Raw genomic sequence first — 24949 nt, 5'->3', positions numbered from 1 at the left:
ATTTTGAAAGCTAGAGCATAGACTAGGCCATAAATAATATAATACTTAAATCAATCTAATTATTAAGTGCACATCATTTCTCCTGTTCTGCCAACACTTCTTCCTTTTTTGTTTGCTTCTAATGGACAAAAAGTCTTAGAAAAATTATACAATAAAACCTCAGACATGTTAGTCCTTTGGTGATTAAGTGCACACAAGTAAATCTGTGTCTTGTCCTAATTCCCTGATATAAAGTATGAGCAAAGGCTTGAAATACCTTCTGGATTGTGTGAAACATTTTAAAGCACTGGTCCCTCTCTGTTTTTATTCCTCATGGTTTAAGTATAAAGCAGTGTGAATAAAGGGAGTTGTCAAAGTTGGCTGCAGGGGTGTTGCTATTTGTCTTTATTTTTTTGAGGGAGAAGGAAGTTTTAATTTTATGAGCTCTTTCCCCACCTTTTATGGTGATTTAACTGTATTAGTTAAATGTAGACAATGATTCTTTAGCGAACTCTAACATTATTTAAATACTGTAGATGAACAAACTTGTCTGACTCAAAATGGGACCATTAAACAATATCATAGCCCTCACCAATAACATTGTGACTTTGCTGTCAAGTGACTCTCTCTTAGGAAGTTTGTGACCTTTTTGCATGATTTGTCTGTAAACTGTTATATCTTATGCTTTAATAAAGCATTTTTTGTTTTTCTAAAGCCAACATTTCTTACTGTTTCTAATTTTGCTTTAGTCTACTCTGCATATAATATGGCATTGTAGTTGAAAATAATAGTCACATTCAAATTACTCATTAATTAACTGGGTAACCATCTCACAAGAGGAGAAAACGAGGAGATAAGTTAAAAAGATGAGACTAATTGTACTTACCTTCGGACAACTTCTTTCCATCCTTCCTCTCTTTTTTGCCCCCTTTTAGGGCTAGTCATATTCAGCTTTATGTTTGGAGAACTTAGTGGCAATGACACTGACTTGTAGGTTGTTGATAAGGAATTAGGATTCACTTCGCCTTCAAGTCTAACAGAAATATCAAATCCAATAAAAGATAAATTTTAAGATAGAAACTCAAGAGATTTGCTGAAATATTTGAATTAAAATTTGGCACATCAAATTACTAACAATTCAGAAAAACAGAAATAGGGCAAAGAGTTCATCATTTACTTTAGTATTAAAATGGATTCAGAAGCCAAAAGGACTATATATAATCAATAAAAATGACATAATTAAAGTAAAACCAAGGCATGCTAACATTTTCAACTTAAAAATTAAATCTTTAAAGTTCTAATAATTTCCTTTCATAACTAGCACATGATTAGGAGGACACCGGTTTTAAATGTTTCAGTTTTAAATGTTGAAGACAGATAATGTGGTAGACTTAAATTATTTAACACAACTTGTGTTACTTCAAGTTCTTGTGCGAGGTATGCAAAAGGAAAGGTAGGTGCAGAATTAACAAGTCAGAAAATTTTACCGTGTCGGAGTTTTGGAAGCAGAGGTACTTGTCTTTTCCTCTTGGGAATGGAGCAGCAGTGGGGGGTATCTCCTGTCACTAGAGGAATTCACATCCATAGTGAAATTTAACTCTTGGCTTTTACCACCACTGCTACTCTCACTGTTGCAATCTGTGCTGTCCAAGTTATCTGAATCACTGTTCCCACCTGCACCACCACCTTTGCTTTCTCCGTTTACTTTATTCTTATCTGCCTTTTGCTGTGCTAAGGATATATGTTGTTCTGGTAATATTAAATGTGCAGTGGGAGGAGTCTCTTTGGTTTTGTTCTTCTTATTTTTCCGGTTGGTGCTAGGAGTTGTCACAACATTGGCCCTTTTTTTCCCAAACACATTTGTGAATGTTGCAGATGTTGCAGAGATTCCAATTGTGGTGGTGGTAGTCGCACTAGGAGGTTCTATGGGAACTTCTTGCTCCACTGTGAAAAAGGATATAAATCACACTGAGAGCCATGGATCTCAAAACAAACTGTGACAGAATATACCTAATAATTCATAATTTACTCTTAGTCATATTTTCCTTTTATCAGTATTTACTAGTAAATAAACAAATCTTTACAGTTGTGAGAATGAAAGTATCATATTTTGATGTCTAACTCAGTACAAAACATTAACATTCTTAAGCTTTGAAATGCTAGTCTCATGAACTAACCAAAAATCACAATACAGATTGGATTTAAGAAGTTTTTAAAATAGCATTTTAGAATTAGAATTCAAATAGAGCAAAGTCATTTGCCTATTACTATAACTGCCAGATTGTACAATAAACAATTCTTTGAAAGTAATGGGCCCCAGTGCTATACAGCTTCAACACTAAACCTTAGTTAACTGAGAAACTAGACCTCTCCCCACTTTCTAACTGGGGAATGAGAATAAGGAGGAACCTGAAGAAAAGCTGGCAAACCTCTTATGGTATCACATTAAGACATATATAATGTTTTCACAGGGAACTTAAATTACACCTGAATGTCTTCCCCTTCTGTTTGTCTATGTCACTTTACAATGTGAAATATTGAATACAGAAGTCACCCGTCAATTTCAGATTAAAGTAGCTGAATATTTAACTAGAATTAGTTTTGAGAGCAAAAAGCACTCAAAATGAAGCTGATAAACACAAAAGAATTTTTATCATTAATTCAGATGGTCCGTTTCTCACCATCTTCCTCATTCTCCTCTTCATCTTCATCTTCAGGTAGTTCTGAATTTTCCTTAGGTTTGTTTTCCTCGTCTTCTTCCTGCTTTCTTTTCTGCTCCTCTTTTTTCTTCTTTCTCTTTTCTTTTCTTTTCTCTCTTTTAGCTGCAAGAGCTTGCTTTCTGCTCTCCTCTCTTGACTGTGAATAAAATTGTTGTTTTAGTCACTAAGTCCTGCCCGACTCTTTATCTCATCTTAATAGTAATGCAATTATTCAAAATAAATGATGAAATGATGCTTTTGTTTATGATACATGGGGTTTCCCATGGATGTCACTCTTAACACACATTTATAAAAGCAACAAAAGAAGAAACAGATATGCTGGACATCATCAAAATTAAAAGCTGTTGTGCTTCAAAGGGATCATCAATAAAGTGAAAAACAAAATAGGAAAAAATTTTTGCAAATCTTACATCTGGTAAGGGTTTTGTATCAGGAAGTGATAAAGAACTCATAACTCAATAATGAAAAGACAAATCAGTCAATTAAAAAATGGGCAAAGGATCTGGAGACATTTCTACAAATAATATACAAACGGCCAGTAAACACAGATGCTTAATATCACAAACCATCAGGGAAAAGCATATCAAATCACAATGAGATACCCATTTCACTGTCACTAGGATGGCTAATCAAAGACAGATAAATCATGGTTAGAATGAGAAGAAACTAAAGACTTCATACACTGCTGGTAGGATTATATATACAATGATGTAGCTACCTTGGAAAACAATCTGGCAGTTTCTCAAGTGGTTAAGCACAGAACTGCCATATGAGCTAGCAATTCCATTCCTAGATATGTACCCAAGAGAAATGAAAACATATTTATACAAAAACTTGTATGCCATGCTTGCTTCGGCACCAAACTTACTAAAAAAAATTGAAGTAACACAGAAGGTTAGCATTGCTCCTGCGTAAGAATGACATACAAATTCATGAAACATTCCATGATAAAACAAAACAGACAACTTGTATACCTATGAAGTGGAAGCAAACTAAATGTTCAACAACTAATAAATGCATGAACAAAATGTTGTGTATCTATATAATGGGATATTATTCAGCAATAAAAAAAGAAGTAATGATATATGCTACAATATGGATAAACCTTGAAAACATGAAGCAAAAGAAGCTAGTCACAGAGGATCAAATACTGTATGATGATTCCAAATATCAAATGTCTGGAATAAGCAAATCCATAGAGACAGAAAGTAGATTGGTAACTACCTAGATTTACGTGGCATTGTTTAATTAAAATGCAACTGTTACAATCTTTATAAGATATTAACAAATTTCACTATGAAAATATCCATAGGAGGCCATTATAGAAATTATTTATTTTCAGAAAGGGGAATATGACAATGGTTGCCTCACATCATAAACAAAGCTTGAAACAAACAGAAAACACATCAAATTACTCACATTTTTATGGAAATTATCTAAAAAATCCTCATCATTTGAAACTGACAATGAAGTCCAGCTGCCCTGGTAATTAAGTAAAGCACTTTCCTCAAAACTATAATTTACAATTCTAAGTCACAAAGAAGCTATTTTTAACATTTTTATTTATCAAAAACCAGGTATCAGCAAATTACGGCTTGAATGCTAAGAATAACTTTTACATTTTAAATGGTTGAAAAAAATGAAAAGGCAAACATTTCGTGACATGCGAAAATAACACAAAAGTAAAATTTTGATGTCCATAAATAAAGTTCTACTGGAACACTTCATTTAACCACGGTCTGCGGGTGCTTTCATACTACCACAGCAGAGTCAGAGAGTCATGACAGACTTTGTATGGCCTACAAAGCCCAAACGTTACTCTTCTGCACTTTATAGTGTGGCCAAAGAAAGAAAGAAAAAAAAAAGATAAAGTCTCTCAACCCCCTATGTAAATGAGAAAGAGTCTGAGGATTGAAAGAAGAAACTGCATATTCAGTTAACAATTATTTTATCATTTTTGTAGCATAAGAGCAAAATGGCTGTTCAGGGAATTGCAGACCATACCCCTGGGTAGTTACACAAACATAAAATTACAGACATGGAAGGAACCATAGAAGTCATCAAACTTTAAACTTCCCTTTATTTTAAAATGCGTATTATTTTTTCTACTTGTGATTTTAACTGTAATCAAGTTTATCATGGAGGTATTAAATTTACTTAATTTCCTAATTATAAAACTTTAAGGTTTTTACCTTTCCCCTTATTATAAGCTATTTATCAGTGAATGTCCTTTAATACATTTGCATCTTTGAGCATCTGTCAAAGTATTTACCTTAGGCTAAATTTCTAAAAGAGGAATGACTGGAGCAAAGGTATGCACTCTTTTTAATCCATCAAATCATCTCCATTAATAATTATATCAATTTATACCATGTATCAAAAGTCATACCAGAGTGCTAATTTCTCCACATCCTAGCCATCAACAGCTATAATCAAAACTTTAAATTTTTTTCCCCCAAACATTTAAATTTTGAGTTACCCTAGTCTGGCAAAGAAAATTTACATCACTCTTTCACTGTGCATTTCTTTGTTTATTCATGAAGCTGTGCCTTCTCCATCTATTTACTGAAAATTTATATTTCTTTTTCTGTGAATTGCCCATGAAATTATTTTTCATTCTGGGCAAGTTATCTTTTGTCTTATTGATTTTAAGCAACTTTGTATTCTGTTTTTTAACAAGGTTTTTTTTTTTTTAACAAACTAAGAATTGGTATCAAAATTTTAACATCTCTAAAATGATTTTTCCCCTTTCTTTTATCATCAATGAAATATCTTAATGTTAAGCTATCTCACACATTCTAACTCTAATTGATTATAGTATTTATTCTTTTAATATAACTTCTGGGCTCATAAAAACACCCTCATTTTCTGAGGCACACTGAGCCTCAGAAAAGTGATCTTTAAAAAAAAAATTTCCATTATATTAGCACATCCAAGGAAACTTAGACATTTACTCTTTAAGAATTTAATAAACCACCGATATCCCAGATCTTATAATAAAGAAAGATTTCCAATATTTTAATAAATTTCTGCCTACACTAATGGTAAAACAACTTAGGCAATAATATCATGTAGAAAACTGTGACGTGTTTAAAAACTAATTCTTCACTTATATGGTTAAAAATATTTTTTTGTATAACAGGTCAGAATAAAAAAAACTTATGGTAGTTTGATAATTTATCATTTTATACAAAGAGATTTTGTTAAGATTATAGTTATGTAAGTAGCAAATATTCTACTAGATTTTCAACCAGTTCTAAAAAGGAAAATTATATTTCTCACTCACCTTTTCCAGATCAAGTTCCTTTAAAAGAATACTTGCATTCTTATTTGCTTCTGCAGCCTGTTGGTCTTTAGCCTTCACAATTGTCTCAACACATTGGTGACATTTTTTCAACAGTTCCTATACCAGAAATGGAATTATATAAATACAGAAACACATAAAGAGGCCAATAAAACTTGAGCTGGTAAGTATACCAAAGCTCAGGGCTTAAAGCCCAAATTACTGAATATTTACTAAACCAAATCAAGTTATCCTTTGAATCTAGAATTTGACTGAAAAATCAAAATAAGCTACCATTTTCTTAAAAAGTTTGTGTTCTTAGAAAACTGTCTAATCAGGCTAATAATCTAATGATAAAGTTTAGATGCAGTCTGTTAATTACAGTCCGTATTAGGAAGAAAATCTCAAAATAATTTATAAATTATTCTTCATTTGCAAATGGAGAAACTAATCCTTGAAAAATCAGGTTATCTGTCTTATAAAGGATGAAAAGAACAGACTGTTAACATATACTTTGGTATATAATCCCATAAAGAATAGAAATGTGCTTCAACAGCATATTAAACCTACCTTATCAGTGATTGTTGCTATGTATCTCATGCATTCTATATCAGAAGGGAACTGATTGACTTCCTTAACCAAATACTGAACAACTTTTACATGACCCTGTAAAAAGTACAACAAAAAGGACACAAAGAAAGTACTGAAAGCTGGCAGATATCCTTAAAAACTTAAGAGCAAAAGGTATAGTAACACTTCAGAATTTACTAAACTTAACAATTGAAACTATGAAAATATGAACAGAGAGAGGTAAGTACAGCATGATGGGAAATACATGGAAGACCAAATGACATTTCTCCTGAATTTAATCTGCTCACATCCCACTGAAAATAGAAATACTTTTGAATAGAAATAGAAATAAATCTATTAATAAAATAAAAACTGGTGATGTGAAATCTCACTCAATATAAAAGGGAAATTAGATCTAAAAGAGGATATTCTAAATTCCAAAGCATTATTTTGCCCCTTTTTGCTTTTTCTTACTGTTCATGGGGTTCTCACTACAAGGATAGTGGAGTGGTTTGCCATTCCCTCGTCCATTAGAACAACAGTTAGAATCTTACATGGAACTGATAATTTTGACTGGTTCAAAATTGGAAAGGAGTACATCCAGGCTGTATATTGTCACCCTGTTTATTTAACTTATATGCAGAGTACACCATGCAAAATGCCAGGCTGGATGAATCACAAGCTGGAATCAAGATTGCCAGGAGAAACATCAACGTCAGATATGCAGATGATATCACTCTAATGGCAGAAAGTGAAGAGGAACTAAAGAGCTTCTTGATGAGGGTGAAGGAGGAGAGTGAAAAAGCTGGCTTAAAACTTAACATTCAAAAAACCAAGATCATGGCATCTAGAATCACTGGGCACGGTGACTGCAGCCATGAAATTAAAAGAAGCATGCTCCTTGAAAAGAAAGCTATGACACACCTACACAGTGTCTTAAAAAGCAAAGACATCACTTTGCTGACAAAGGTCCATCTAGTCAAAGCTATGGTTTTTCCAGTAGTCATGTACGGATGTGAGAGTTAGACCATAAAGAAGGCTGAGTGCAGAAGAACTGATGCTTTCGAATTGTGGTGCTGGAGAAGTCTCTTGAGAGTCCTTTGGATTGCAAGGAGACCAAACCAGTAAATCCTAAAGGAAATTAACCCTGAAAAGTCACTGGAAAAGACCTTGATGCTGGGAAAGACTGAAGGCAAAAGGAGACGGGGGTGGCATAGGCTGAGATGGTTAGATAGCATCACAGATTCAATGGACATGAATTTGAGCAACTTCCAGGAGATAGTGAACGACAGAGAAGCCTGGCGTGTTGCCAAGAGTCTGATACGACTTAGTGACTGAACTACAACAACAACTTTGGCTCTATCTTACTAAACAAGGTGGACTGTCATATTTATCTGAGTCCTATGACTTGAATCTAGGTGAAACATTTTCTAGATGGTATTATCAGAGGCTTGATGATCTGTAATCATTAAAAGTACATCTATTTTAACAACCAAACTTGCATAGTTTCCCTTAATACTAAGGTTCTAAAACATCTTCAAGAAGTAATCTGATGGGGAAAATTCCCTGGTGGTCCAGTAAAGGTTCTGTGCTTCCAGTGCATGTGTACGGGTTTGATCCTTGGTGGGATAACTATAAATAAAATCTTGCACATGCCACGGTATAGCCAAAAAACAAAACAATTAAAAAGAATTAGTCTGATAATGGCAAAAACCAGAAAAGTGGCTGCCTCTTGGGCAGGGAATTAACTGAGAATGGGCATGATCAAAGTTTCTAGGATTATGGAAGTAGTTTATATCTTTATGGGATGTGGGTTACATAGGTATATGCATTTATTAAAACTCACTAAACTTAGCATCTTAGATTTGTGCACTTTTAATATATGTAAATTATATCTCAATTTAAAGCAAAGAAAAAATTGGAAAAAATATTTAAGATTTTTTAAAAGACAGGTAACTTACACTGTTCTCATTCAATAGCTATTTACTGAGAACCTAGTGTGTGTCAGGCACGGTGCTGAACAACTAGGTATAAATAGTGGTGAAAAAGACAATCATGAATCTTCACCTTCATAGATCTTCCAGTCTAATTAGGGAGTGAAAGTGAAAGTCACTCAATCATGTCCAGTTCTTCACAACTCCATGGACTGTAGCCTGCCAGGCCCCTCTGTCCATGGCATTCTCCAGGCAAGAATACTGGAGTGGGTTGCCATTTCCTTCTCCAGGGGATCTTCCTGACCCAGAGATTGAACCCAGGTCTGGGGCAAATTCTTTGCTGTCCAAGCCACCAAGGAAGCCCCTAACCGGGGAGAGGAGCATTAAAAAACTAATACATGTTTGTATGTATAATTACAAAATGAGATAAAAAAATAATGGTGAACTATAAAAGAGAACAAGAGAAACTTTTCATTTTGCAAGTTAGGAAAGGACTTTCTGAGAAATGATATTTAAGGAGTGGACATTAAAGAATGAGGAGAAGTGAGCCAGGTGAAAAGCAAGTGAAAGAATATTTCAGGAAAAGAAAACCAGTGAGCAAAGGGCCTCAGGAAGTTAAAAATTTAGTGACTTCTAGGCCAGTGGCTGAAGTGTAGTGAGCAAAGGGGCAAAGGGGAAGGGCAGTAGAAATGAATGGTCTAAGGCTGGCATGAGCCATATCAGCTTTGTAATATACAGCAGAGAAGTAAACCTTAATATATATAGGAGGTATAATAAATTTTTATGAGAGTCTACTTGTTTTTGTTCCTCTTAAACATCTATCTACCTGTAATATCTGCCCTGAAATCTAATGTTTTATGTATATAAATATAACAAAACTCCTCAAGATATGAAGTTATTTAACAGCAAAGTTGCTTATAGGGAACTACCATACAGCTCTTAGATTTGGCCACAAAGAGAGTAGAGACAGCAGGGGTGTGTATATAGAAATAGCGTCAATTCCTCAAGACCAATTTATCTTTCTCCTATGACTTTAACTTTCAAATTCAGTAGTTTTAAACAAATTCTGTCATTTTTGTCCACATCAAGTTACCTTGCGAAATGCTGACATAAGAGGTGTGATTTTCCGGTTATCAGCTCCATCCACATCAGCACCTGATCGCACTAGCAATTGCACCACTTCAAAATGACCACCATTAGATGCCAACCAAAGTGGTGTGTTTCCCTTCTTGTTACGAACATCAATATGGGCTCCCCTGTACAAATCAAAGAATGTTAGTATAGCTTGCTTCCTATGAGAAGGGGCTAACTTTTCCTTTTTTTCTCTAATTTATCTTTTCTCTTTTATAAAGTAGCAAACAAATACTCTGTTCTTTTAAATGTCAAATAAAGTAAAACAATTTTATTAACTGTAAAGGCTCTGAAAAGTGAAAGGGATCATAGGAAATTTTTACAAATATAAAATTTACCTACCTATTAATCAGGAGCTCACAAAATTTGTAGTGACCTTTGTCCGCTGCTATTGTTAAAGCAGTGTCTCTTGATGAAGGCACAGGGGGGGCATTGACATCTGCTCCTTTATCTAGGAGAACTCTTCCAACCTCTGCATATCCCCCAGAAGCAGCTTCCATCAAGGGGGTAAGACCAGTCTGTTTAAACCAAAAAATTATGTGGGTAAATTATATTGATTTCTTTAAAGGACTGAAACAATGACTTATAAGTTGATTCTATTTCTGATTTTCTCTCCCAAGAGAGCTAAGCAAAATTCACTCTTAAGCTTTACTAAAATAGCAAGTGAAAACTGTTAGATTCAGTTAAGACATACTAGACTAAATTAACTTATACTACCTTATGGTAATAAAAAACAGTTCATAACATCTCTGTTGTTATAAATCTATATGAGACAGTAACTGTCTCTTTTAAGAAAAAAAAAAGTGATAATCAGGGAAAAAAATAAGAGACTTTTTCAGACATTTTCAGATATTTTCAATTTGAAATGACTACTAGGTTGACCATTGTCTGGTTATAAAGAATTACACATAAGCTACGTGTTACAGGGGGTCTAAGTACCTAATAGTTCTAAGAAGAGAAATTATAAACACTGACACTAACTCCTACTTTCTAAATGCTACACTGTCATGAAATTGTCATAATCTGTTACAATCAGATTACAGTTGCCTCAATTTTAGTTCCTTCAGTTTTGTAATTTATAAAGTAATTTTTGATTGCGATTTTTACCAATGGTAAAGCACCTGTCTCATTAAAGGAGATCTTAGCTGTCCTTAATAAAGTCAGGAATGGTGACAGTGTGTCACTGACCACTGGATAGCACTATTCTACAATCCTGCACTGGGGCAGGAATTTCCTAATTTTAACTTAGAAAAATTTTAAATAGCACATTCAATTTGAGTGTGCTATGCTATATTATGCTCTTTCTATTAGAAATATGTCTGAAGTAGTTGACAAGTTATAAAATGCTTACCTTTGCCCTATGTTCAACATTGGCTTTTCGGTCCAGAAGCAAGCTCACTACTTCTGCTCGGCCTTGGAAACAGGCCAAGGTGAGAGCTGTGTTCCGATTGGTCTCTATTTGGGCATTAATATCTGAACCCATATCAAGTAGCAGTTTCACTGCAGGAACATGTCCATTCATTGCAGCCAACATCAGGGGAGAAATACCTAGTTTACTCCCAGTCCTAAGGGGGGAAATGTGCTCAGAAAATTAAAATAATATGTTGCCTGTTGTTTTTTTAAAAGCAGAGAGAACATAAAAAATGAAAAAGTTTCAGTGAAAAGAAAGCTTTCTAACACCAAAGAATAGATTTTATTTGTTTAGTCTCAAAGTTAGAAAATCTCATAATTAGGAAAATCTCACAATTAAAAACACAACCCCTATTCAGAGGCTATAAATTTCTAACTATATATAACAAAGAGTTTTCTGAAATGAAACCTCTTTGAAAACAGCCCTGTTAGCTGAAATAAGCTCTGATTACCACAGGAATAATTGTTGGCCTTGCAACTTAAGTATTATCTTGCTTAAAAATGGCATCTAAATATTTAGGGGAAAACACTTAACTCCAAGGTCACAATTTATTAATCATGAATAATAAAATGAACAGGTGATAGATACCTTGAATTAATTTCTGCCCCAGCATTAAGCAGAATCTTAATGATATTAACATATCCTCCAGATGCAGCTAGACTCAGTGGTGTATAATCAGACACGTTCCTATGTTCTTTATTTGCACCCCGAGCCAACAGCAAGTCTACCACCTACAAAGTAAAATAGGAACAGAGAAATCTAGTTTACACCAAGGGTTCATCTTATAATGAATGAAGCACAAAGAAATGGGATCTTTAAGTTCTCTAAATATCTAACATTTTAATCAGATACTAAATATTCAAATCCCAGTACTAAATAAATGAATTCAATTTTATATCAAGGAATTCAGACCTATGAAATCCTAATTATACTGAAATAACATGTTGTCACTCTTTTGCTTCAATTATTAAGTGACAAATTTGCATTTCATGTGTTAGGATTTTGCTCCATTCAGACTCAATAAATGTAAGGATACAGAGAATTTCTATTTTGCCTAAAAAGGCAAGAAATAGATTCTTTAAAAGGACATTTACTATTCTCATTAAATTTAATATAAAGATCTCAAAACACATGCAAGTTTTATTCATGTAGCTAAACTACTAAGCATATGCATATTTAAAGTACAAATAAAGTGTTTACAAAGTGAAAATAAACATCAGCATACTTCCTGACGTCCACCAGAACATGCTAATGAAAGAGGAGTATCCTTAGTTCGTTCAGATTGTGCTTCTATGTCTCCACCTTTATCCAAAAGGATTTCAACAACTCCAACATGTCCTGCTGTTGCTGCCAGGATCAATGGTGTGAAACCTAAATCAGAAAATAAAAATCTTAGTCAAATTTGTGTTTTTTACTTCTTGAGCCACTGTTTTTTAATTCTCTACTGTTTTAGGAGGAAGAAGTCTTTAGGACAGATACCTAAAATCATTTAACATAAAACTGCTTTAAACCCTAATTTGTTACTGACAAAACCCCATAAATACTTGATAAAAAGAAAATGCTAAGTCAAAGAAAACTATTCAAGCTTATAAGCATAATAAACTTTGATACCTTTCTATGCTCTACTTTTGGACCAAGGAAAAAGCAAACACAACTTGCTGTACTTCCCAGAATGATCTATAATTTTTGAATTTCTGAATAATAATTTGGCTCTGTAGATGAACAAATCTGGATATACTTAATTGAAATATGATAACCCACTGACTAGTCCAGGAACTACTTACTCACAGTGGAAAAAAAAAATTGTTTTCTGACACTCAAGATTTTATTTCTAACACTTCTTACCTTTTTTGTCTCTGTGTTCAATTTTAGCATCTCGTGCTATGAGTACAGATACAAGTTCTTCATGGCCACCTGCACAAGCTAGGGTTAATGCAGTGTCATGATTGCTCTCAGTCTAGGAAAAGGAAAAAAAAAGAATTAAACTTTTTTCTGTTTATGGTGGGGTTATTGATTGAAGAGCAAATAATGTTAATTTCCACAATTAATGTACAATGAATCTTTTCCTTTCCAAAGAAAATTGGAATGTGCAAAAAATAAATATAAATAAAGCAGTCTACTTACATGTGCATCAATGTCAACTGAAGGATACACAGGGGGTATAGACTGGGAAGCCACATTGCTTGGAGACTGAGAACAGGGTTCAGGTGTAAGACACTCTATGTTTTGAGAAGAGCTGTTTGAGCCAGTGGGCACTCTGCTACTCACAGCTGAAAAACAATATTCATATTGCTGAATTCTACTTAAGAGAGTAAAGTCATTTGTATACAGAAAAACACAGAAAACAGAAAATTCTATAGCAGTAATACAATGCAGTAGTCAGATCACAAGCTTTTGAGTCAGATGGACATATGTTTGAATCCCAGTTCTACCAATGACTTTCTGATCTTGGGCAAGTAATTTAAACTCTCAGAATCTCAATTTCCTTATGTGTAAAATGGGATGATAAATATAGTACCTTCATTGTAAGTTTGTTGGGAATAGAATACTGAGCATGGTACCTGGCATTTAGTGAATACAGAAGAAATAGCAGCCTTTTGCAGGGCCAATAGGAAGAAAATAGTTTCCAATTAAAAAAAAGGAATTGTAAATCTTAGTTTGAAAAAGGCAATTAGATAAAAATATTCTGAAAATAATGCAAATTTTTAAAAAAGAAGAAGAAAAATAGAAAGAAGATGTAGAAGAAGGGAAAGAACAAGTTAGAGTATCTCTCTCATAAATAGCAGAGAGTATGTATTTTTAAAATTTAATATTTACTCTGAAAATTTGCAAAAATGAATCAGTGTCTGAAAATCAAACTGCTTTAAAAATGAACACTGGAACTTTTATTTGGGACCTCAAAATCTAGTGTCTGAAACTGAATTAAATGAAATTATATCCTTGTGGCTCTGCATATTTCTTTTCTTTCATACAAGACAAGAGTTTGCCCCATGGAGGGGGAAACAGGACACATCTCAGAGGGATATTGTGAACTGTCTGTGAGATAATGTATAAAAAGCATTTAACACAGTGTTTGGTATGGTAAGTGCCCAATATATGTAATTATCACATATTTTATAGGACTTCAGTACTATCAATCACTGCATTGAAAAATAAAACATTACAATTCACTCAAGAAAGAAAAAACTCAGAAAAAATATATAATCAATAATATAGAAAAAGACAACAAAGTTTCAGTGATGGCAATTAACTTCCTCTTACCCATGCTAAAAGTCAGTCAAAAACACATAAGTCATAAAGGAAAATGTAAGCATTTCAACGGTTGGAGAATGTTTTCTCTCTAGAATTTTGATATGGCTGAATCCCAATCAAGGATACTTATGACCACAAGTATGAAAGATTAAGTGTAGTATGCTACTTCTTCATAAATAATAGCAAATTTTAAGGACATTACTACATGAGCTGTCCCTCCCTCCTCCCAACCAATATATATAACATCATCTTGATCATATGAATTTCTGCAGCTTCTGTTACCACATAAATATACACATAAATATTTAGCCATATGGTTATAAATAAAAATGATTATAAACATTTGTTTTGCCTTACAAGAATGTGCATGATGAAAACAAAGCTTTAAAAATCTGTCACTGGATGAATTAAAAGCACATAGTATTTTGCCGCCCCCCTCAAAAGAGCTGATAAGATTGGAAAAAAGTTCCAGAAACAAGACACTAAACTTTGATATATAGCACCTTTGTAACACTAAGATTTTAACAACACTCTCATAATCATTAACATGTTAATAAAAAATTACTTTTCTATCATTGTTAAATTTGTTTATTCATGCTATCTCTTTTTGTGACTATGAAAAACAGATATTCAAAAAAATTTAAATAGTTGACTAGAGTGCTATGTCAGAATGTGATGGTATAAAAGACTTTTTTTAGAGTTGGTTTTTAAAAAATACTTTTGTACATTTAACAGCTCTATTATCAAAAAAGTGTTACTACGTTGATTGTACACTTTGGTACAACAGTATCCTAGAAACATTTTTTCCTCCTTATAATAATGACAATCAGAAACATTCCACAGAAGTGACTTTAAAAGGATTAATTACATATGAAAAGTTCTAAAGATAAAATTAGAAAATAGCAAAAATTTTAAAAGTATATGTGGAATAAAGGATTTATTAAGATAAAATTATACCAGGACTATGACAATTTCAAAAATCCTAAAATGCTTCCTACGTCTGAACAAAATGTCTCTGAAAATGACCAAAACAGATTATCATGAAAGTCATTACATAATTAGAATTAAATTCATGTACTATCCTAAAATGGGGTGATACTTTACTTAATTCTTTATAAAATTTAAGACAGTTTTGTAGGCAATATGGAAGATAGTAATGTTGCAAGGTCTTAAGACATTAAATCACTGTAATCCAATTTAGGTAACAGTAACTGTATTAAATATTTCCATATAAATAACAATCTATAAATAAAATATTAACATCTACTAGAAGAAATTATTACTTAAAGATATTTTATTGTAAATTCCCTCAAAGATAATTTTCCAATTACTTCATTCTAAAACCTAAATTGACTATCACCGGATTGCTTAAAGCAAGATACTTTTGAATTGGAATGTGTTGAGAGCCTATGAAGATGCCAACAACATTAACAATGTTCTAAAGTCACAAAACTGTATTAAACCTTATATACAAATCATATCTAAACATAAAAATAACAAGGGAAATTGTTATTTGATACAATTTAGAATCCTAAGAAAATAATATCTTAAATATAAACTCAGAACTTCCAGTTGAATCAAATGCATGCATATTATATCTAAGGTTCTTAAATCTGGCTGAATTGAGTTTGAATCTCAACATTTAACTAGCAATTTAATTTCCATTAGCCTCAGTTTTCAACAGAAAAATAGATGGGAAATGGACTTATTTTCTAGTATTATTAAATAGCTCATGAAATTGCATATATAAAAGCATTTAGCACTGAGCTTGGTAAATGGCAAGCACTCAATAAATGTAAATAAAGAGATATTAGTTGATTTTTTTAAACTAAGGAACTTTGTATATTAAGAATGAAAATTTTGCTAGATGTTTCTAGAACTGTTCAATGGTCAAGCTATTTTGAATTTCTTTAAACTGCTGTTTATTTTCAGACCTTTATTCTAGACATCTGAACTGAGAATCACTTGCTATTATGATAACTTCAAAAGCCCAGCACTTACTTTCGGAAGAAATGGACCTGAAGAACCATGTTTTCAATTCAAGAGTAAACATATATTCTGGTTGGGACTACATAAAGTATGATACATCTAAGACTACATACTAAACTGCTGTCAGTCAACTAGTGAAGTTATGACATTAATAAATTATGTATCTAACTAACTCGCTTTCATGACAAAATTTTGAGATAGAACAGCAGTTAAAAAAAAAAAATCCTGGGACTTCCCCAGTGGTTCGGTGGTTAATTAAGACTCTGCCTTCCAATGTTGGGGGTGTGGTTTCAATCCCTGGTCAGGGAACTAAGGTCCCACATGCCTGGCGTGCTGGGAAAAACAAAATATTAAAAAACCCTCCTAAGAGTAAAACTTACTGCTATTATCTAAAGTAAAATTGTAAGATGTATTCTCTTTTATTAATAAGGCATGATATCATATAAAGGCATGATAACTAGATTTGATATAGGTAAAATTAATTACATCTTTGGCCTAATCTATAATTTTATTGACATAGTAACACCATATAATCATGGAACTAGGTATTTACCTAATTCATCCTTATTTAATTTTTTTCACCTTCAATTAAGAAATTAAGAATAATTCAGACTTAATAATATTTTAAATTTTGAGGCAAGTCTTCCTTTTTGCTATATATTTTAAAATATAAGCTTCAAAAATATGAAAAGCTTTTAAATAAAGATAATTTTGGGGAATTCCCTGGCAATCCTGGAGAATTCCCTGGACAGAAGAGCCTGGCAGGCTACAGTCCATGGGGTTGCAACAAATTGGACATGACTGAGCAACTAACACTTCACTTCACTGGCAATCCAGTGGTTAGGACTCTGCACTTTCACTGCTGGGTGCCAGGGTTTGTTTGATCCCTGTTCAGGGAATTAAGACCCCACAAGCTACACCACATATAATTTTTAATGTATTGACAGATTTATACTTTAAAGCTTATTAACAAAAGAATATTGTACAATATGGTGGGCCAACTGTGTCACGAGACATTAATATCTAAAAGAAATTAAATTTTATTCATTTAGATTAATGTTAAATATAATTAAAAGATGTTTTCTAAACTGATTTTTTGAAGCTTCATGTGAACTTTATAAAAGGTCACTTCAATTTAACAAATACTTCAGTGGAATAAACAGAATTTGACCTCTTCTACAAGAAATAGCCTTAAATACTACTATAAAGTTAACACCTACAAGTACCCTTTAGACATGTTTTCTCCATTCTTTAAAAATAAAAGGACAGGTCCTAAGTTCCAAGAAACTAAACTGATCGGTAATGTGGGTTTCATAACTGCAAATGGAGTACTTAATTAGGAAGATTATGATGCTATTTATAGAACCGTAAGTCTTAAAAATGTTCCTTCCAGGTCATGAGTTTCATTATTATTAATCCTAATCATACTTTACACTCCAATATCTGCTTTAACCAAATTAGAAATCAGAACCATAAATGAACTATAAAGTTATTAAATATTTATAACAACTTGCAATGCTAATAACACAAAGTTAATCTGAGTGAAGTGGCTATGGGCTGAAGATATAAAAAATAAAATTAAAGAATTAAGAATCTAACTCCTTAAAACATTTCCTAGCATTTTAATTTCTTTACAAAAACTAAGACATTCCTCCTCTGCACAGCGATACCTATTACATATCAGAGGAGCCTCAAAGGCACTCTTTACAATAAACACTGGAAGTCATACACATGCCCAATAAAATTCCTGAATTAAGTAATTTTATTCCACATTTAAAAGATTCAGTAAAGATTAGGAAGACTAAAGGCTCACAGAAGAAGAAAGGAAACTGGGAAAGCATAACTGGGATGAGAGGAGGGGAGGAGAATATGACAAGAAGAAACAGACAACAGTAAAGAAAAAAAATGTTGCAATCAAGAGACAGAGGACTGGCCTGCCTTTGAATATCACTCCAGCTACATCTTAGTTCTTGGTCTTCATCCACTGTCAACAGCCATTCTGGCTGCATTTCTGAACTGCGCTCTCATGGAGGTGATACATTCACCAGCCATCTTTAGGAAGGTAAATGATTAATTGCACTGTTTTCCCACTGCTGCAAGGACAATGAAAGGGAAAGTAAACTTGTGCACCTCATTTCATATCTAGTTGTAATTTTCCACACAACAATAAACAAACATATACTTTAAGTTTATAAGGCTGGTCTCTTTTTTGCTTTGGTGATTACCTCTGTCTGTGTGTGTTTGAGTGTGTGTGTGATGTCTGTGTGCTTTCATCAAGACAGTTATTATAAAAAGCCCAATCTCCAAATCATTATCAAATGGATAATACTTTCAATGTACATTAGATCTTCTAATCACACATATTTTAACAATATGGAATGCTTAAGTTTTTTTTCTGAATATTCCTTTTAATTATCCCTTTAAATTAAATTGATCTAATAAAACCATAAAGAAAAAGCAATGTGATTTAGAGTTCTGATTTCCAAATATGAAAATCACCAATAGGAAAATTAAATGTCTAATCTTATATGATTATCTCTAAAGCCTGCAAAGAAATTCTACTTTGAGATCTCCTACCCAAGATATGAGACAAGGTGATTTTGATACCAAAGGTCTAAAATAAAGGATCATGACAACGTTATTTCTTTGCTTTTGCAAATAATGAAAAAGAAGAGGGAAAGCACACTTTTGTGTTTTAATGCTGTTGAGTTTAGTTAAAGTCACTTCCAAAACACCTCAAGAAATGATTTTATAAACACAGTTCTAAAAAGGAAAAATACCAAGTTGGTGTTTTTGGAAAGTTGTGTAAAGAAGTTGAGAACAAAAATTACAGAGAAATTATTACAGGTATATTTCTTAACCCACCTGCTATCAGGTCATCAAGAGTGTCGGTAAGCGTCTGGGCTGGAGTTGCAACCATTAGTCCATCTGGTTCTTGCACTAACAGCCCCTGATCATGTCCAGTAATAGCAATCTGAGGCTGTCCTATAATCTGATGATTACCTGATACCTTCTGAAGTTCAAGAGAATTTGTCCCATTAGAACCTAATTCACCGGAAAAGTTACACTGTGGAGATGATAAAGGCTGGACTGGGACAAAATCAATTTGTTCTGCCGATGGTGGAGACTGTTGCTCATCATCAACATCATTATCTTTAAATAAGATTGTGTCAACCTGAGGTAACTCTGAAAAGTGATCCTCTGGGAGACTACCATCTCCTTCCCCTTCTGGGAAGACTCCTCTATGAGAGCACTGCTGGTGTAGAGATACTGTGTCTTTCTGACCTTTGGTTTCCAGATATTCTTTGGTAAATTGCTGCTGTGTTTTCATCTGCAACTGCCTTTCCACTTTCTGCAGTTCTTTCAGTATTTTCTTCTTCTTCTGGACTTGCTCTTCTCTGTTCTTTTTAAGTTCTTCTATCTTATCTTTGTTCAGAGGTTCACCTTGAATTAACTCCAATGATTTAAGCTGTGCTTTTTCAATAGCACTAATTCTTTGTCCCAGTTCATTCAGTTTTCCTTCAGTCTCCTCTACTATGCACTCCAAAGGCTGGTATGGGTGAAAAGGTGGCAGTACGTCCTGATCTGCTACCTGCAGGGAACTGGACTTCTGCTTGGATGTACCTAAGCACATGAAAAATGTTTGAAAATGTGCCATGCTAAAAAAAAAAAAAAAAAGAAGAAGAAAGAAAGAAAAAAAAAAATCCCTGCCCTCCCCCCACCCCAACACCCCGCCACCCGAATCCTCCCTCCCAAACCCACATAACTAGCGCTGCAGACGAACGCTCAAAGATTCACACCAGTTGTAGCTAATGACGAGACTCTTCGATTTTACATAGCACAAGCAGGGATGTTGCCAATTCAAAAAAATGTGACTTTTTTAAATTTAAAAAATGCAATATTTAGGATTGGATGATTTTGGAAAACAAGACAGGGGTAGGGAGAAAAGGAAGATCAAAGAGGAAAGAATCTCAAAATTCTGCTTATTAGATTGGACTTTCTAAAGAACTTAAAATCTAAAGCAGAACCAAAATAATGTTGAGGGTATCATAAATGTTAGCTTAACTGCCCAATTTTTCTTTTTACAATGTTAACTGTGTACATATAGATTACTGTAAGAAATTATAACTTGTAGATCAAAGTGGGGAAAAGTGTTTTTCAAATTAGCAAAATGTTTCTTTTATTATTTTAAAATATAGGTTGAAATTAATTAAGATATAACCTTCTTTTTTTTTTAAGATATAACCTTCTAAATTGTTCATTAACTAAGTCAAACACTTCCATAAGTGTTTAAGTTCACTACCTGAACACTGTATTAAACTTATATTACAAAGGACAATTATTCTGAGTTTAAGTAAACACTTCACGTAAAAATCTATGAGAGAAACAATGAACATTACCTGGGAGAAAATCAGACTTCCCATACAGGAGTACTCATATTGGTAGTGTACATTAAAAATGAAATAATTATACATTTAAGTGAAGGTTTTCAGTCACACTTAAACTTATTCCCTAAAGTCAAAATAATATCAATATTAATAATCCTTACATGGACATAAAATGGAAGAAATATATAATAACCACTTTGAGGCCAGTTGAAGAATTGGGGCTATTCTACAGTAAAAAGGAACAAACTACTGATATATCCTACAACATGGGTGAACCTTGAAAACATTATGCTAAGTGAAGAGTCCAGGCACAAAAGACCATATATTGTACAATCTATAGAGAAAAGGCAAATCTAGAGAGACAGCTAAGGACAATAGTGGTGCCTGGATTATAGTAGTGAGAATGCAGGCTGATCACAAAGAAGCATGAGAGATTTTTTTGGAGTGATGGATCCAAAACTAGATGGAGGTGATGATTACACAATTCTGTAAATTTATTAAAAGTCATTGGATTGTACATTTAAATGAGTGAATTTTATGGTATAAAAATGAAGCAATATTAAAGCTGTTTAAAAAAAGACTAGGTGAAAAATAGTTGTCTATTCTCAAGGATTGTGGTCAATATATATGAATAACATATGTAACTTCAGAGTTTTAAAAACTAGCTCATCCAATGCATTCAAAATGATTCCTAGGTCCAAAAGGAAAAAAAAAAAAACAACAATCCTTTAGATGTTTAATTGCTCTGAACTGCCAGAGAGTGACAAAACTACTGGACAAAAAAATCAGAGATTTAACTGCTTCTTTGTTAGAACTCAAAACTGTAGGTAGCTCAAATAACTGCAACATGCTATTATCATAAAAAGCCTGACAGATTTTCCCCTAGATACTGTCTTTAACAAGGTCTTACAACCACAGTTCCAAAATCACTATGATAATTACCCATATTCAATTTTCTATTTCTATCTGAGCAAAGTGGTGGGAAGAGACTTTATCCTTAAAGAGCAAAAGCTGTTAGCTTGTAAGATAATTTTCTACCTATTTCCTTAAGATTATATAGGAAACCATGGTTTGCTTTACTTGTACCTCATGACAATTAATGGTAGGAAAAAGGAGTTTAACTGCCACAGAATCTGCAAGCTCAGCAAGGAAATTTTCAGTTGTGTAACAAATTCAATGACATCAGCAGAGTAAATTCTTAAGTTCCACAAGCTCCTCCAACATTATTTTAAAACACCCTTGTACAGTTCCTATGTAATTTGTATTTAAGATTAAGAAAACTAGGTTAAGAGTTCAACACTAAGACTGGTAATTAATTATGACCACATTGGACATTCTCAGATTTAAAATCTTATATAAATAGTAAGATCCAAAATAAGACAAGAATTTTGAGAATAGTAACAGAAAGAAATGGCTCTAACTTGTTAAATAAAATACAAAGAGCAGAAGATTAAAAAGAGTAACTTATTTAACTGAAAATGAGACGAAAAGCCCAAAATTTAGGCAGCAGGAAAAGCAGAGGATGGTGAAATTAATGCACAAAAGGCAGTTCTTCTACAAATATCCAATGACTGAATATCAGTAACCACAGAAGTGTGCGATTGCCTAGATACACATCAAAGCATTAATAAAGCTATAATATCGTGAGTAAGTCAAGTTGGTGAAAAACAAATTATTCCTAGAAGCTGAAGCAACTCCTTCAATTTGAAGGAAAAGGAGAGAATGTTAAACAAGTGTCCTTTTAGCAACAAAGTTTTCAGTATGTAGGAAAGTGGCAGCTTAAGATGTCAGAATATAAAAGAACTGCTTCTTCCTCAAACATCTTGTACTGTCAGAGAGAAATAAATAAATCTATTCATTTGGTAGCACTGAGTGATATCATAAATTAATATTTAGGAACATAGGTGAAGTTACCATCTATCTCTTTGGTGTGGTTTCTATCCTACTTCCTCAACTTTCACTTTTCCTCCATTAATTAAAAACGTTTCTAATAGGAAACTATGATACAGAGAGAGCTTGGAACGTGGCCTTTATTTTTTACTGGAAGTGAGAAAATGAGGTGGATATATACTTGTCAAATATTTGGTTTACTATAGAAATCAGTTTAATTCTATTAATCATTTTTGTGTCTAAACAATTAGTCCACTGGGAAACAGAAAAATAATGGCCAAAGGAAAATAATGAATGACATACAACTGGACCAAGGTTAAGCAAGTGTCCAAAAATAAGAGTATCTGTGTTATATGCCAACAGATTAAATCAACTGCTTTTACTATAAGCAGTTATATGTGAAAAGATATTATTAAATTTGGGCAAATGTAAATCCATACTGCCATGATTACTAATGGAAATCTACTAGAGAATATTACTAGTAAATTTTCCAGAGGAATATTCAACCTCATTTACTGTACATATACTTTTTCTATATAATTTTAATGCTTTGCTATTAAACTGAGAACTTTTTATGTTACCTACTCCAATAAACAACTCAGGGATATAAAGCAGTATGTTAACCTAATGCTTACTTTTCATGTATATTTTTGTTTTCAATCTTTTCCCTACAATTTAGAATACTACTTCTTAAGTTCTTAAACATCCTCTTTAAACACAATGTTACTCTGCTTAAAAATTCTTAATAATTTTCTTTTGCCTTCAAAATAATCTATATTCTTATCCTGGCATTTATTAATTTATTCAACAAATATTTAACAGCTAGTACAAGCAAGCCACAGTGGACCATACAAAGACGAGCAACATAAACCCTGCCCTCAAAGAGCTTACAGTCTAAAAGGGGAGATAAAAATGTACAAACTGAAGCATTGGCCGGTATGGAAATGCAATGGGGTGTAAAATATAGTAACCTTACAAATTGTTGGTGGGAGTGTAAACTGCTGTAGCATTCTAGAGAATGAATTCATAGTACTTTGTCAGATAAACATTATGCATTTCTATGACAGGCAATTCTGCTCCTGAGTTTATCCCAAAGAAATTCTCACACAGATCCATAAAGGGACTGTACCAGAATTTTCACCCTAGCATTGTCTGTGTTGGTGGGGAATGAGAAACAATCTGGGTACCCATCACTGAGAGAAAGGACAAGTGAAAAACAGGATATACAGGATAAACACTATGCTACAGGTAGAAACAATCTAGAGGCTGACATATGGATAGATCTTAAAAACAGTGTTTGGCTTCCCTGGTAGTCCAGTGTTTAAGAATCTGCCTTACAGCAAGGGACATGAGTTTGATCCCTGGTCCAGGAAGATCTCACATGCTGTGCGGCAACTAAGTCCATGCACCACAACTACCAAGCCCACATGTTGCAAGTACTGAAGTCTGCGCACCTTGAGCCTGTGCTCCTCAATAAAAGAAGCCACCTCAGTGAGAAGCCTGAACACTGTAAAGAAGATCCAGTACAGCAAAATATAAATAAATAAAAATAATATTGAAAAAATATTAAATGAAAAAAGTAAAAACCAAACAGGACATACAGCATAATATCACCTGCATAAATTCAAATATACATTAAGAAGTGAACATTTTATAAGAACTTGTAAGAACAAAAAAATCTACAAATTAAACACATTAGAAGGACTGCCTAAGGGGAAGCATGGGTGTGGAGAAGGATAAAAAGGAATAAAGTAAAACAAGATAGGAACCATGATGACATTAAGTATGATTAACTCAACCTTCCATACTTGAAGTTCCAAGGGGAAGTGAAGGTACAGGAGTTACCACAAACAGAAGGAAGATCCAATAAAGTACCATAGGAATTCAGAGAAAAGAAATGACTCCTCAAGAGGAATTGAGGTGCACACGAAAGAAGTGCATTTTTTATCTTGATATCATTTTAATGTTTTACAATAGATTAGTTAGTTCTAAGCTATACAACTACATGGAATCATCAGACTCACAACTTAGGATCTCAGTAGAATCAGTTACTACAAATAAATTACATGCAAGAAGTGGCTTCAGTCAACAAATTTCTTTACAAAATTAAATTTGGGTGGTGGTGGCCCCTGGGAACCAATGTTCCCTGATGGTCCAGTGATTAAGAATTTGCCTGTCAATGCAGGGAACATGGGTTTAATTCCTACTTGGGCAACTAAGCTTTGTGTATCACAAGAGAAGGCACTGCAATGAGAAGCCTGCACACCACCAACTAGAGAGGAGCTCCCATTCACCACAGCTAAAGAAACTCATGCGCAGCAATGAAGACTCAGTGCAGCCAAAAATAAATAAATAAATTTATTTAAAAATTAAATATGGAAAGACAAAGGTTTGATATTACT

At 33.3% G+C, this 24949-nt stretch overlaps 1 protein-coding gene and 1 non-coding gene across 5 annotated transcripts in view; one reads left to right on the top strand and one right to left on the bottom strand.

Annotated features, from left to right (window-relative positions):
* The window catches only part of ANKHD1 (ankyrin repeat and KH domain containing 1), a 106860-nt gene that overhangs the window by 9329 nt on the left and 72582 nt on the right, over positions 1-24949 (bottom strand). For all 4 annotated transcript variants that reach the window (XM_069589838.1, XM_069589839.1, XM_069589842.1 and 1 more), the window contains 13 exons: positions 19135-19893; positions 13153-13298; positions 12874-12985; positions 12254-12399; positions 11617-11759; positions 10969-11182; positions 9960-10135; positions 9580-9742; positions 6553-6648; positions 5986-6102; positions 2661-2835; positions 1467-1923; positions 866-1012 (listed from right to left, as the gene is read on the bottom strand). In XM_069589838.1, coding sequence (XP_069445939.1) covers positions 866-1012; positions 1467-1923; positions 2661-2835; positions 5986-6102; positions 6553-6648; positions 9580-9742; positions 9960-10135; positions 10969-11182; positions 11617-11759; positions 12254-12399; positions 12874-12985; positions 13153-13298; positions 19135-19893 — 2851 coding nt within the window. The remainder of the gene's footprint in view (positions 1-865; positions 1013-1466; positions 1924-2660; positions 2836-5985; positions 6103-6552; positions 6649-9579; positions 9743-9959; positions 10136-10968; positions 11183-11616; positions 11760-12253; positions 12400-12873; positions 12986-13152; positions 13299-19134; positions 19894-24949) is intronic.
* LOC138441897 (U6 spliceosomal RNA) lies at positions 3545-3651 on the top strand. Its single transcript, XR_011257468.1, has one exon. It is a non-coding gene; the product is annotated as a U6 spliceosomal RNA (small nuclear RNA).

The sequence above is a fragment of the Ovis canadensis genome, chromosome 5 (assembly GCF_042477335.2).
Source record: "Ovis canadensis isolate MfBH-ARS-UI-01 breed Bighorn chromosome 5, ARS-UI_OviCan_v2, whole genome shotgun sequence".
NCBI classification, from domain to species: domain Eukaryota; kingdom Metazoa; phylum Chordata; class Mammalia; order Artiodactyla; family Bovidae; genus Ovis; species Ovis canadensis.
This window is presented reverse-complemented; position numbering and strand designations above follow the sequence as displayed.